General features: G+C 47.1%; 1 protein-coding gene across 1 annotated transcript in view; it reads right to left on the bottom strand.

Moving 5' to 3' along the window:
- Window positions 1-13,039, bottom strand: part of fam222aa (family with sequence similarity 222 member Aa) — a 53,174-nt gene that overhangs the window by 15,576 nt on the left and 24,559 nt on the right. Inside the window, exon 2 of the mRNA XM_083783959.1 lies at window positions 8,535-8,677. Coding sequence (XP_083640085.1) covers window positions 8,535-8,631 — 97 coding nt within the window. The 5' untranslated portion in view covers window positions 8,632-8,677. The remainder of the gene's footprint in view (window positions 1-8,534; window positions 8,678-13,039) is intronic.

The raw sequence follows: 13,039 nt of genomic DNA, 5'->3' as shown, positions 1-13,039 counted from the left end.
GGGAGGAGGGACCCGGGGCGCATGGGCAGGCCTGTCAGACTGGAGGAAGCGCTGGTGCGCAGGCCTGCAGGTAAATGGAAGAGGAAAGATGCCTGCAGGCTGCCTGAGGCAAGCCTGGGCCCTTCTGTTCTATCATTTAGGAGACAAGTCCTCCACTGATTCCCAATTAATATTTAACGCTGCGCAGACAACAAGCTTCTCCGCTGCACTACACGTGCCAACAAGAAAAGAGGAGAGGAGAGTAACCCCCAAAAGACTGATTGTAAAACATGAAGCATATAGGCCAATTTTCTAAAAATTTACAAAAGATTGACCGACTGAGGCTGTCCATGGGAAAATGGTTTAACATGTAAACAATATATATTGCACCTTAGGTAAATATATTTTAAAAATCAGACCCGCCTGAACTGAGTGCTGCTGTACTGTGTGTGTGTGTGTGTGTGTGTGTGTGTGTGTGTGTGTGTGTGTGTGCGTGCGCACGTGCGTGCATGTGTGTGCATGCGTGCGTGCATGCGTGTTGCTGCGCAACAGTGACACTTGGTGGTGAAAAAATGCTATTTCCATGCTCGGACGGACCCAGCCAGCCAGGGACGCAGCCAGAGACACACATTGCTGGACAATGGAGTGGCTGCACCACTCAAAAATATACATATATCAATAAAGAAAATGTCATACAGTAGGATTTTTTGTGTTATGACTCTTTATATAAGAATATATTGTTGTTTGAGGTGGGGTGGTCCTTGAGGATTGTTCGAAATATGCTAGTGGTCCAGACCTCTAAAAATGTTGAGAAGCACTGCATAAAAAGAATGACTCAATGAGACTCAGTGAGACTGGGGAACAGAATGCACATGCATGCCCATTCTGTCCATATTGATTTACACTTGTAGGTCCTGGGCTGAATCACATCAACCTGTATTGTATTTTCAACTTCAAAAGTCAGTTTGAAGGCTCAGAGGTGCAGTGTAATTTGCCTCGGTGTTCACTGAGCAAGAACTGACAGACTGGGTCAGCAAAAGAAACACAATAGCAATGTCACACGTTTGACACAATTCTGAAACCTAAGATGGCAAACAATGCGTTCAAGCCTCATACTGTGCCTATACATAAACACCCCTTTTATCCAGTAAAGATGGACCTTGTCAGATGAGACAACTACACTAATTGAAGTTAAAGGTGCTGATATTTAGCATTGTGCCTTGGCCAATTTGCTCTCATCATATGCATATGCCTTTCCAGTCCAAATTGCAATCTATTAGAGGAGACTGACTTTCATTGAATTATGTTTTCGGAAGTTACGTCATGTGGCAGCCAAGTCTATGGACTTTTAAATGCCATTGACAATGAATGGAGAATTTACGTCATATGTAGACAAGCAAATCGGCTTATATTGTCCTACACAAAGATTCAATTCCCATTGACAATGGAACCCATTTTACACCCGGTGCCAATTGCCTAAGCTGTAATCCTGGGTGCTACTCTCCCTCTGCCAACCTGGGGAGAGCCCCAAACTGAGCTCATGCTTCCTTCAATGCATGAGGAGTGAGGAGGCCACTTCTTATCACCTGACAGGGGGGAGTCTCCCCGGTAGGACGTAGCACATGGAAGGAGGGGGGGGGGGGGGGACATGTGAGGGGACATGTGAGGGGACACGGGGAGAACATGCAAACTCCACACAGAAAGGCCCTTTTCCACCAACCTGGCAACCTCACCCCATCTATGGACTTTTAATGTTTGCTTTCAGCAGTGACGTCATGCAGCAGCCTCAGTGGGCGCCGCTCACTTCACAAGAGTGTGTTTTTTTTTAATCCGTAATAAAGAGACCACTCTATGCAGTGCTGTTAACAATCCTGCCAGGATGGTGTGACACCTCCTGAATGCCCCTCACTGTGAGCCTGCGGTGGGCTCCGCTCTGAGATGGCACAAGCAGTGTGTCATTTCCTGAGGGACAGCAGGGGCCATGGACACTCCCTACCACCCCCCACCCTCCTGCTCTCTGGCAGGCAGCGAGAGCGGGTACTGTTGCCCTGCACCTGGGATGCCCAAATGCCAGCTTGGAGGCTTTGGAACCTGGAACCTGTATTTCAACCCAAGTCCCACTGAGACAAAAACTAACGCAAGGCCCCTCTTCCTAGTGCTCCGCTCCCGAGGCAATAAGAACTCTCCACCCCCCACATTCAAAGCAGACGGCAGAGGGCAGAGGGAAGGCATAGCACTGTGGGACGCCACCAGCCGGATATGATCCTCTGTGTGCCAGCACTGTGACACTGGCATGACAGAATAGGCTGTGAATGTAGCAGCACAAGGTAAAGGCTGATTCTGCCTCTATGAAACCACCTTTAAACAGCAAACTCTGGCTAATCATTTTTCAGCGTGTCAAAGTGTGAAGCGAGAAGGCTGACCTAAACCTATATGGTAACTGTGACAAAGAGAATGCATGAGCAGGGGTCTAGGTCATGAAGTGCTATAGGCCTGAACAGCTGTCAATCATTTTCAACCATTAAAAGAAAAAGGAGAAAAAAAAGAAGAAAAAAAAACACTTTGTGACCTCTATTTCCCTATTACACACTGTGGAATAATGACAGCCTCCATGGGCACTCTTTGGAATTCCAAATGGGAGCTTGAAATGAGGAAGTTCAATCAGTGGAAAAAGGTCAAGTGCATGCAACTCCTCTGTGGATCTCTCTCTCTCTCTCTCTCTCTCTCTCTCTCTCTCTCTCTCTCTCTGCCCACACAGTTCCACTTTATCCCTCTCTTCCGCAATCAGGGTAAAAGCTGTTATTTCTGCTGCCACTTGTGACCACATTTAAATATTCTACAGGAGACAGCTCCACTGCAATTTGATACGGAAGGCTAATTCTATTGTTAAGTCTCACAGCGGTAAAGGAGCAGTAGGCTGGAGGTCATTACCTGAAGCCCCCCCTCCCCCACTCCCCACCCCCCCCCCCCCCCCAAAGATCCTCAGTCTCCATGGCTATGGAGGAGTGGCTCAGAGAGCAAACTAATGGCTCTAGCAACAACTCTGCTGAGTCACAGGGCTATTAGGAAAGCTCCAATCCCCAGGTGAACCTCGTGTCATGTCCTGGGGCTGTGTGTGACATGGCCAGGTTGTCTCTGTCGATCAGGCTGGCAGAGGGGCAGAACTTGGCCTGACGTGGCGTGAACCTAGGATATAGAGTCTCTCTCGGGCCTTCTCCCTTCTCATCTACACCTGTCTGATTGGCACTCCAGGCCTGCTGGATAGTGGCACAGAGCCAGCTGTGACACTATCTGGGGGTTAACTCTGGTGTTATTATTATTATTTATTTATTTAATTTCTTTTTTAAGTTAAACTGTTAAAATGTGCAGTGCCGCACGCACTTTCTTGTATGTGTGCGTCCATGTGCTTGTTCGTGTTTGCCAACAGGTCTTGGGTTAGACTGAGGAATGATAGGAAAACACAGGTAGGACCAGAAGTCTGATCCAATCAGGGAGAAGATGCAGGAGTGGTAGTGACGTGCATGGCTAACGACTATGACCTGTGACAGGATAAGGAACATTATGGCATTAGCCTTAGCATCCCTGCAGCATCAATTCCGCTTGAAACTAATTTAAATAATTGTGGAGTGACAAATAAAAATAACAAATTAAAGTCTAGTGTATAATTGGGGAATATACTGTAAAATACTGCAAATTCCCAGTCAGCAGAGGGCTTCTGGACCTGTTTTTCTCCAGTTGACATGTGGCACAATAATTGCTGTCTAGGCCTGGGAGGGAGTGATATACTCTCTACGCAGTGGGGGCTGCTGCCCCTCTGTCCAGCCATGTCAGTGTTACTCTCTATTGCCACACCTCCCCGGTGTCTAGAGCAGGGGTTCTCAACCTGTGTGTGTGTGTGTGTGTCTTAAGCCCGACACACACCGTCTGCGACCGCCGCGTGTACCGCCGCGGCACAGTATTGCCGCGCGCGGCAACACCAACAGGACGCGGCGCGCTACCACGCGGCTGGGGAGTTTTGTTGACTATTCCATATTCCACGCCCACGGATAGCCGGGTGGAGGCCGCGCGGCAACGCCTGGAAAATAGAACAGCGGTGCATCGGCGCGGCAGGCGAGGCGTGACCGCGCGCCAACGCGCGGGGGACACAGCCGGTGTGTGGTGGGCACCACACAAAGACAATGATGATGACAATGAATGGATAATTGATGTCATATGTAGACGAGCAAATCTGCCATTTGTGTCCTACACAACATTTCCATTGACAATGAATGGATGATGTACGAGGATAAGAGCGTCCCTCACTTCACACGGGTGTGATTCTTGTCCATTGACAATGAAAGGAGAAATTAGGTCCGCCAAATACAGTGTAATGTCTGCAAATATGACGCAAATTTAACCAACCAATTACATGAATTCAATTGTTCATGAGATGATGTATGATGATGTATAATGATGAGAGCGCCCCTCACTTCATATTTTCCTATATACAGGTTTGTTTTTACTATAGTTCAATGTTCGTTTTAAAAACCCTTTAGTCCCTAACACAAACATTAACATATAAAGATAATTTTATGTTTGTTTTACATCATCATTACCTCATCACCTAATCATAGCAACATGAGGTAGACTTTAATATTATTAGAGTTAGATTAATAGAGGTTACACGTAAAACATACCTGTATGTATTAAGTTTGAGTCGTTGTATTGTCAGGTAAAGATCACATCCGTGTGAAGTGAGGGGCGCTAATATATGTTGATTAGGTGATGTAATGGTGATGTAAAACAAACGGTGCAAACACAAACATTAAACACCATTAACAATAAAGAGACAATATGACGTAAATTACACATTATCTCTTCTTTATCAATGCGCTTACAAAACAAACATTGAACTAAAGAGGGGCTAGCGCCCCTCAAAAATAATGATGCCTTATTGGCTATTGATGATATCTTGGGTGAGTAAAAGGTACTGTGATCGGTGCAATGCGATCGAGTCAGTTGGGTATGTATGTCAGGGTAAAAGTAAAAAGATGATAAGAGTGCCCCTCACTTCACTCGGGTGTGATTTTTAGCCTACTACTTTTGATTTAAGTATATGAATGCGAGAAGAGCACATACAGAGCATATGGTGTTGCTGTGTTTGTCCCAATCAAACCAAGATTGAATCCACCTGTTCCAAAACCAGGCCAAACCAACTCATTAAAACAAGTAAGCTGTAATATTACTAAAATCTGTAGCCTAACTGTAATAAAATCTTAATTTCCAGCCGTTCAGTTGAACCCCTGCTCTAGAGCAGCAGGGACGTTACATTCACTCCTGACCTGCTCCCTGGAACTTGAGTCCAATCCTGGCGGAGGCAATTGAGGGGGAGAGAGGGGTCGTGAGGGTGGCTAGGAGTGGCTGATGGGTGGCCATGGTCAGTGGCGTCCATCCCACTACTGCAGGGTTTGTGTCTCTCATCTGACTGGACGTTGTGCCCTGCACAATGAGAGGCCTTGGCTCTACTGCCATCTCCGCCTTTCATGTCTCCATCTAGGGCAGCGGTAGGGAGATGTGGCGGGGAGTGCGAAGGAGGGGGGCATGCTACAAATGTCACCCATAAGGGGGGATTTAATTAAAAATGACAGGGGCTGGCACTGGAGAGTGGAGCCACATACTGTATGTGGAGAATTTGGACACACTGAAAGCAAGTGGCTATGATTTATAATTCAAGTAATGCTCTGCACTCCTTTTTAATTCCATGGCCAGAGAAAAAAATATATGAAAAGGCCGCCCATGTGAGGCTAATCCAATATGATATTTTTAAGGGCAGGCGGTCAATGGCTTTTTGAAAAGCCAGCTCCTCTCTCTCTCTTCTCTACTTGTCTGTCTTTCCTCATCTCCCTGCCTCTCCACTCATTTCTCTTCCCTACTCCCCCCCCCCCCCCCCCCCCCCCCCTTGCTCCCCCACCCCCACCTCCAGCCTAGCCAGACAGAGCGAGGGGCTGTGATAATGGAAACATCCCGCTCTCCGCCTCTCGTTTCTCCCGCTAAGCTCTGTGCGCTCGGGGGAAATTGATTGTCTGGCGAGCCGATCTGAACGCTTCCAGCTGATGGTAGAGCCAGTTAAGTCCTTTTTTATTGAGGGTATGAGGGATTTTTAATGGGAGTCGCATCAATGAACTGTGCAGCCTGTCGGCATCTGCATGCAGGGGCTTTTTCTAATACCCTCATGCCCCCCTCCTCACACTCTCATCCCAGCTACCCTGCCCCAGCTCCCCCCCCCCCCCCCCCCCCCACACACACACACACACACCTCCACTTTTGTGCAAAGGACAGCAGATGCAAATGACACAGCTCACCTCTTCGGCACTACCTCGTAATCTCCTCCACATGCTTTCTCCCTCTCTCTCTCGCTCTCTCCTTGTGCGGCGTATTCTGGTTTTCAGACTCCCTTTGAGAGCCCGGGTCACCTTACCCACAACCCCCTCCTGTCTTGTCTCGCAAACTGGGCCACGACTGATCAATCACAGGGACCTGCTCAGCATGGTGAGATGAGCATGCCCACTCTTCCACCGGCCAAAGCCAACATCTGCCTTTCCGCACCCCTTCTGGGCCTGGCTGAACAATCGCCTCATTGAGGCCAAAGGCTGCACACAAAGATGAAATCCTACACTTTCACCTCCATGGGGACAGAAAGGAGGCCATTATGCTCCAACACACTCATTATGAACCTCAGGTTAGGCGCTGTGGTAATCTTTCAATCAAAGGGTTTAACAGGTGGTGAGAAAGACATGGGGAGAGAGTGTCAGTGAGATAGAGGGAGGAAGGGAGAGAGAGAGTCAGGGGGGTCACTGAAGGGGGAGGCCAAGGAGAGACTGTTCTTTTTCTCTATTGATTCAAGCTCTGACTCCCTCTGGCTGCTCCTCAATAAATGTGCCCTGAGAGGAAGTGGGCTAATCCTGTAGAAATTGGAAGGAGGGAATCGATTAAGACGACCATTGAGGACTCCCTCTATTTCTCTCTCTGGCTCTCTCCATCTTTGCCATCTCTAATTCCATTTCACACAGTTCCTCACCGTGCTCCCTTTCACTCTCCCTGAAACCTCATTAGTGAACCTGGCTGAACCCCACTCCACTGTAGAGCTGCCCCTTCCAAATGCACTCTGAGCTCTGTTTATCCGTCTGCCTCTCCATATCATACTTCCTTCCTTCCATCCTTTCCTTCCCCGAATCCCCGCTCTCACGGCAACAGACAGTTGCTAACGAGCACACAAACACACATATAGCCTACACCTCCACAAACACACTAGCAACACATACACAAAAACAATCTAAAAGAACGGATAAACTACTGTACCGTAAGTGCAGCCGGTAACATTATCCTGTAAACCTTTGCCTCCACCCCTGATAGTAGGAGCCTATGGGAATTGAGGAGTAGCTAATTGGCCAGTGAGTTGCTTAGAAGCAAGACCACAGGCAGAGCTTCAGTTCCTCCCCTTATAGACCCACTATGTCAGGTAGAGAACTGATCCAGTGTCCCAGTGATGCAGAGGAACACAGCCTGCTATTCCTGCTAAGCCTCTCTAAGCTGAGGTAGAAACTGCTAGGTTAGTGCTCTCCTGCTCTTCATCACCATCCCCTTTTAATCGGCTTGAGGTAGCTAGCAGGCCTGCCATGTAAACAAAGGACTCCTGGAGCATTCTATAAGGAGAACAGACCTCTCTCTCTCTCTCTCTCTCTCTCTCTCTCTCAATCTTGCTCTCTCGTGTCTGAAAACAGACCCTCTCTGTTAACAGCTAATCCCATGGCCTCAAATTAGAGAGAAATTCAATTTACAGATTCCTGACTGCCTAATTGCTGCTTCATTTTAATCCCAAGGCTGCTGGTCAGAGGAGCCAGTTTTCACCGATTCCATAGCATAGTTTCCATCAACCTCGTCCCTTACACCGTTTTGTGCTTGGACCGAGGGGAGGTGCTCTGGGAGGCAAACAGAGCAGCTGTCATGCTTTACAGGCGGCCGGCGCGGCCGGGGCCAGACACTGTAAATGTTTACAGACCCTCAGGGTCACCCAGGGCCAGCAAGGCACGTTAAACAGTGTCTGTTCAGCCCTGTTGCCACGACTGCACAATCAGCACAACTAAACAGCCCCTCTCCTCCCAATCCCCCCCTCCGCTCCACAATGAGTAGCCAAACAAGATGGCAATCCGAGGTCTAAGTGCAGAGCGAATTAAACTGTTTAGAATTCCTCTGAGTTGCAAGGAGAGAATGCACATTCAAATCCAGAGTGTTCATTTAATTCTGAAAGCGTATAAAATGGTTTAACAGGGTTAACTGCAGACTCCAGATTTTACTGTGTATAACAGCAACAGTGAATTGAAAGTCCATTTTCCTGTCTACATACTTCACAGTCAAGGTTGGTTGTCCGTTGCCATTGTTCAGTATGACTGTCAAGCTTAAATGCAACAGAAAAACAGTGGCCTCTCTGTTTCCTCCACTACTTTTAGACAAGGTGAGAAACCCTCAACTTCACCCATCATCACCCGTCCTCCACTCAGAGGGGGGGGGGAACTCACATTTTCTTCCGAGGGTTTGCGGCGGCTCCAGGGTCTTGCTGGTGCACACCGGATGCTGGGGTGGAGGGTTTTGCCTCCTCTGCAGACAGGCCAACATGGCGCGTGGGCACAGTACTACAGGCAAAGGGAGCGCTGCGGCCAACCTACAGGAGAAAAGAGAGAGAATGTGAGTGCATTAAGCGAGATTACGAGAAGGCACAGCGACGTCTGTCCCGTAAGCAGTCAGGGGCTGTGCTATGGGCTGGGTAGAGCCGCAATCCTCACCCACAACTTAATTGGGGAAGTAGACCCACAGCTGCCAGCCTCACAGCTCTGTGTGCTGAATGATAAACACACACCTGCACAGTTCACACTTGTCCAGGGGGCTCAGGCCAACCAGCTAACTCTGCAGTGTCAAACAGCATATCCACACATCCGTTCAGCCTCATCTGCAATCCATGAGATTGCCCTCAAGACGCACGCCCTCACGACGCACGCACACACGCACGCACAAACCCACACACACGCACGCGCACACACACACACACACACACACACACACACACACACACACACACACACACACACACACACACACACACACACACACACACACCGGGTAGCGTGTATGTTTGGTGATTGATGGCGTTATCTATGGACAGCAAAAAAAATGGTAATGTTGAGAAAACAGCAGTCTGTCTGCTGCAACTTTACATGCGACAGCTTTGGGGGACTGTCACGAAGGGCCTGAGGGACCGTGAGGTATATGTGTAGCTGTGTGCGTTGTACCGGGTGCCACTGTGTGTGTGTGTGTGTGTGTGTGTGTGCGTGTGTGTGTGTGTGTGTGTGTGTGTGTGTGTGTGAGCAAATGCTGATGGGCTGGGAGGGAGAGAGTGCCAACCGTACATCAGGGCTAGTGACGGCACTAATCAATCTCCCCCTAGGCCATAAATCTCTGGCTCTACACCCTCTCCCCCCGCTTCCCACCCCACAGCCCCCCCCCCCCCCCCCCTCCCCTACACTCTGGGAGAACATCGACGGTGGTGCCGCCTGCGTCCTCTCCACCAAAAAAAAAGAAAAGAAAAGGCCCCATCAGAGCCATAGCAGAGAGACAGGACAACGTAGTTAAACAGTAAATTAAAACCAAATTTGGTGACACCCATGCATGCATGCTGTCTAAAAGTGTGTCAGATTGCACATTTTTGAGACGCAATGTGTCCCAGTTCAATGACTCTGGGTATGATGGGACATATCATTCATCAGGAACGTACCAGTGTCACATAGCACAGTGGTGACCGATGACGAGTTCCTTGTCATGGCAAATTTAAAGCAGCTAAAACAAATCTGTAAAGACACAGAATGTGTTCCTCCTGTGATAATGAAAGGCACTTCTATTGCCAATTTAGTTAACTTAGCACGCACACACGCACTGTGACACACACACACACACACAGAGCATAAAAGAGCATCACATGCCCATGTTTTGTTTTGTCTCTGGATGAAACATTGTCGCTTTTAACCTCTGTCTGTGTGCGTTTGCGTCTCATGTCCAGAATGCATCGATATGAAACACTATCATTTTCATCTGAGCCAGGTCTCTCTCCCATATAAAAACAAAGAGCACAAGCGTATATTTCATCTGGGCTGTCGGCGCTGGTGTCTCCCGCTGTGATGCGTGGCAGATTATTGAGAAATGATTTCTCATGTGGCTGTCTGAGGCATGTCCCCCGTTATTTATTTTCCCGGTGAATCACTAAATGAACATTTAGCCACCTGCCATCAGTCCATTACTTAGTTTTATAGATTATAATTTTAATAAGAAAGAAAGCAATTACAATGATTAGAAGTTAAATGACTGGCAGTCCATAAAGAGCCAGCACCATCTCTCGCTCATCTAAAAATATTTTACAAAAATAAATATATATATATATATCCTACATTAAAATTGGCTAATCTGTGGGCGGGCCAGCAGACGGGCGGACCTCTGATGTCACTCTGACTAGGCCATACCCATATAAGGAGCTCTCGGTGCAGCTATACGCCCACATTTGGAGTGTGTTGTCTAACCTCATGGCATCAGCCGCAGACAGATTAGTCAGCTCCATATATGGGAATACACTGACGACAGCGGGGATCTCCATATGAGCATGAAAGGGACACAGACAGACAGGTACCACAGGTACTCTGACAAGGTCCCCAACACTATGACACTTTGTTCGGATCACGCTGATGTGGAGTTTGTGGACCTCACACCCAGGCCCGGCGCCAGGATGAAATGACAGAGGGGGCAATGGGGGGCAGGTATTGGACATGAAGACAATGCGCCACACATTTGCATATCTATAGAGGGCAGAGGCGCACGATTTCGTTGGCTTGAATGCCTGGAAATGTACCATTGTTTTGTCTGTAACTATTTGATCTAAAGGGGCAAAGAGGTTGATTTAGGGGGGCAAACGCCCCCTTTGCCCCACCGTGGCGCCGGGCCTGCTCACACCTACAGTATGTAGTACATGCTGTAGGACTGTTAGGTCCACATGCATAGCGGCTTTAATACCCCAACTACCAAGAAACAATCACTGTTATAAATGCCTCAATCATACCAAGTTACCAACCATTACAAATGGCACAGAGTTCTGATGAGACTATAAAGGGCTGAGATGATATGAACAAAATTGGGGGGAAAGGAAGTACAATGATATGACACTATTTTGTAAGTGCCTTTGAAATTTAAAGGACATTGAAAGCCGTTTTAAAATGTCAAAGCATTAACCTCAAACGCTAATTATTTTGGGCGCCTCTCATAATCTAAATGTTACTATAAGTTCCACATTGGTCTATTGTTACTTGCGCAGGCAGAGCGCGCAAGTAATAGTTTTCGTCCAGGGCGGTGTTTGATGCGTATGCACTATGCGCCGTGCCAGCGTATGACGTAATGACTACTTGTGCTTGATATGGCAGGGGTGTCAGATTACATACATGTATACATAGGGGCATTACCTTTAATCCTCCCGACATTAAAAGATATCGTCATTACGTCACCACCATTTAATCCACATCTTTATTACGTCATCATTGAGAGCTATAGTTATACCAGTTATACCCTGACGTCTAGCTACGATACATACGCAAATGAACCACAGTATACCGCTAATCAATTTACAAATTACATATACGTAGAGGCATTTCCTTTAATCCACCCGACACTGATCGACATATACAGTACTTGCACGCTCTGCTTGCGCACTAGTAGGCCATGGCCTACTTGTGTGCAACAAGCAAGTAGGCACTCGCCAGAATGCAGTTCTCGTTACTTGCGCAAGCAGAGCGCGCAAGTAATAGTTTCACCCGGTCCGTATGCACCGTCCCAGCCAACCCGCCACTTTTGATGCGTATGCAAATAAAACAGCAAATTGTGCCTGATTTGCTGGGACCAGATTACATACATGACCATATTTCTTACGTCATCATTGAGAGCTAATCATACATATACTATATATATGTAATTTGTAAAATAAATCAACTTACAAATTACATATATATAGTATATGTATGACTAGCTCTCAATGATGACGTAAGAAATATGGTCATGTATGTAATCTGGTCCCAGCAAATCAGGCACAATTTGCTGTTTTATTTGCATACGCATCAAAAGTGGCGGGTTGGCTGGGACGGTTTTTGGCGCAAAGTAACCACAGTATACCGCTAATCAACTTACAAATTACATATATATAGTATATGTATGACTAGCTCTCAATGATGACGTAAGAAATATGGTCATGTATGTAATCTGGTCCCAGCAAATCAGGCACAATTTGCTGTTTTATTTGCATACGCATCAAAAGTGGCGGGTTGGCTGGGACGGTTTTTGGCGCAAAGTAACCACAGTATACCGCTAATCAACTTACAAATTACATATATATAGTATATGTATGACTAGCTCTCAATGATGACGTAAGAAATATGGTCATGTATGTAATCTGGTCCCAGCAAATCAGGCACAATTTGCTGTTTTATTTGCATACGCATCAAAAGTGGCGGGTTGGCTGGGACGGTTTTTGGCGCAAAGTAACCACAGTATACCGCTAATCAACTTACAAATTACATATAGTATATGTATGACTAGCTCTCAATGATGACGTAAGAAATATGGTCATGTAATGTATGTAATCTGGTCCCAGCATATATATAGTATATGTATAACTAGCTCTCAATGATGACGTAAGAAATATGTGAATTAAAGGACTAGGGCTGGGACTAATTGCGATTAATTACGATTAATTAACTACAGAAAAATTAATGCATTAAAAAAATTAACGCATTTTAATCGCACTATTTTTTTCACCGCGGAACGTTGTCACTGGACAGTTTTCAGACGGACCTGCGCACCAAGTGTCCGTGTCCTCTTCAGACAATAACACCACCAGACACCGCAGACAGTTCACCAGACTGGGGGAAGCCGCTAATATCACTTTGCTTGTCCCTGTGGATTGGAAATAGGATTTAAAAGGCTATCCGATGGTAGCGTG

This window comes from Protomyctophum parallelum, assembly GCF_964188405.1.
Source record: "Protomyctophum parallelum genome assembly, chromosome: 15".
NCBI lineage: Eukaryota > Metazoa > Chordata > Actinopteri > Myctophiformes > Myctophidae > Protomyctophum > Protomyctophum parallelum.
This window is presented reverse-complemented; position numbering and strand designations above follow the sequence as displayed.